Consider the following 1590-nt stretch of genomic DNA (forward strand, 5'->3'; position numbering starts at 1 on the left):
GTGGCCGCAATCGTCAAACAGAAGAATTTGCACTTGTGTCTCCGGGTGTAACTTTTCTCGAAGCACTTCCGCCGACGAAACATGCAGCACACGGTCGTGTTTTCCCCACATCACTAGCGTCTTGGCTCGGATATTAGGCAGCTGCTCTTCCAACGCAATGGGGTTCTGAAGAGCATCATTGACGATCTTCTCCAGCACTGGTAGCTGCTTCTTACGCTCTGCTGCGACGATCGATGCAATAGTATTTGGAATTTTCAGTGGCTTGAAACTCAGTGCGTAATTCATTTCATGAATATCTTCAGGGGTGTGCGCGAGCAGTAGGTTGCGTCCGGATTCCTCGAGCATTACCAGTAAATCGCTTTTAGTGGGCATCGTGATCCCTGCTGGACAGATCATCGTCAATGTCTTCACTCGAGTAGGGAATAGCCCAGCATACACTCCAGCCAGCATTCCACCCATAGAGCATCCGACCAAGTGAATGTTCTTGTCAGCGGGGACTTCCTTCTCGATAAACTCATGGAGTCGTTGAGCTTGGCTAGGTATTGAGTAGTTAGCAAGTGCATCCAGAGGAGTTGTGCGGCCGTGGCCAGGAAGATCTGGGATCACGATCTTGTACCGCTTGTCAATACCTCGCGCAACGCGAACCCAAGACTCCTTCATCGAGCTGAAGCCATGCAAGAACACCACAACATCTTTGTTCTCGTCCTTGCCTGGTCGCTTGATGTAGCTCCAATTGTACTCGTCCACACTCGCAAACTTGGCCGAAAACCCTGACACGAATCGTACAGCATCGATTACTGACATAAACAGCGGATTCGGCATCGCGGAAAATGGTTTTCCGCCTTTGGACCAAAACGAAAAGTGAAATCATATAGTCGGACACCAAACGCGCTAAAAATAGAGCTTAGAGATTTAGTTAGCGACAAGCTCTAATTGGCAAATACAACATGCATTCCTCACACTCTTATCTGTCTCAACCTCGCTACAGCATAGAAGAGTTTTCCTAAGACGCAATGTATTAACTCATGCCGCTTATAAATGATAAATACCTCGCCATTCGTTCTGGCGGGAACGGTGTTGCAACTAAAAAGCCATGACGGCCTGCTGTCCGGCGAGGGCGAACGTGAAGCTGAGCTCCTCGTCCGCTAGAAATTTGTTGAGCACGTCAACGCATTCCACCGGCTTGTCGCTAGGAATGAGGTGGCCACATTTTTCGAGCACCAACACGTGTTTGCGCGTAACGTTGAGTTTGTCGTCGATCACCTTGAGGCACGACACGTCGAGCACTTCGTCCTGGTCGCCCCAGACGACCATCGTTCTGGCTCGAATGTTGTGGAGTTCGTCTTCTAGTATTGTCGAGTGGGCGAGCATGTCCATTAGCACCTTTTGCAATACTCCTCGTGATCGTCCGCGTTTTGGGATGGCAAGCGCTCGGAACACACGAGGCGTATGCACAAAATTGGCAACGCTAGCAACGCGGTCGCGCCATTCGCCCACTTCGCTCGTTGAAGTCTCGGTTGGACTTTGCAACGTCAATTTGCCCAGATCGTCGATGTCACTGAGCGTGACGCTCATGGTAGGCATCGAAAT

General features: G+C 50.3%; 2 protein-coding genes across 2 annotated transcripts in view; both read right to left on the reverse strand.

Annotated features, from left to right (window-relative positions):
- Positions 1-13: 13 nt before the first annotated feature.
- Positions 14-822, reverse strand: PPTG_19968 (hypothetical protein; the record flags this gene model as incomplete). Its single annotated transcript, XM_008918582.1, has 2 exons — positions 14-51; positions 93-822. The coding sequence occupies 2 exons, from the start codon at positions 820-822 to the stop codon at positions 14-16; spliced, it is 768 nt and encodes a 255-aa protein (XP_008916830.1).
- A 155-nt stretch (positions 823-977) lies between these two features.
- Positions 978-1590, reverse strand: part of PPTG_24801 (hypothetical protein) — a gene marked incomplete at its 5' end in the record, with an annotated part of 3715 nt that continues 3102 nt past the window's right edge. Inside the window, one exon of the mRNA XM_008918583.1 lies at positions 978-1570. Coding sequence (XP_008916831.1) covers positions 1084-1570 — 487 coding nt within the window. The 3' untranslated portion in view covers positions 978-1083. The remainder of the gene's footprint in view (positions 1571-1590) is intronic.

This window comes from Phytophthora parasitica, assembly GCF_000247585.1.
Source record: "Phytophthora parasitica INRA-310 unplaced genomic scaffold supercont2.235, whole genome shotgun sequence".
NCBI classification, from domain to species: Eukaryota; Oomycota; class Peronosporomycetes; order Peronosporales; family Peronosporaceae; genus Phytophthora; species Phytophthora nicotianae.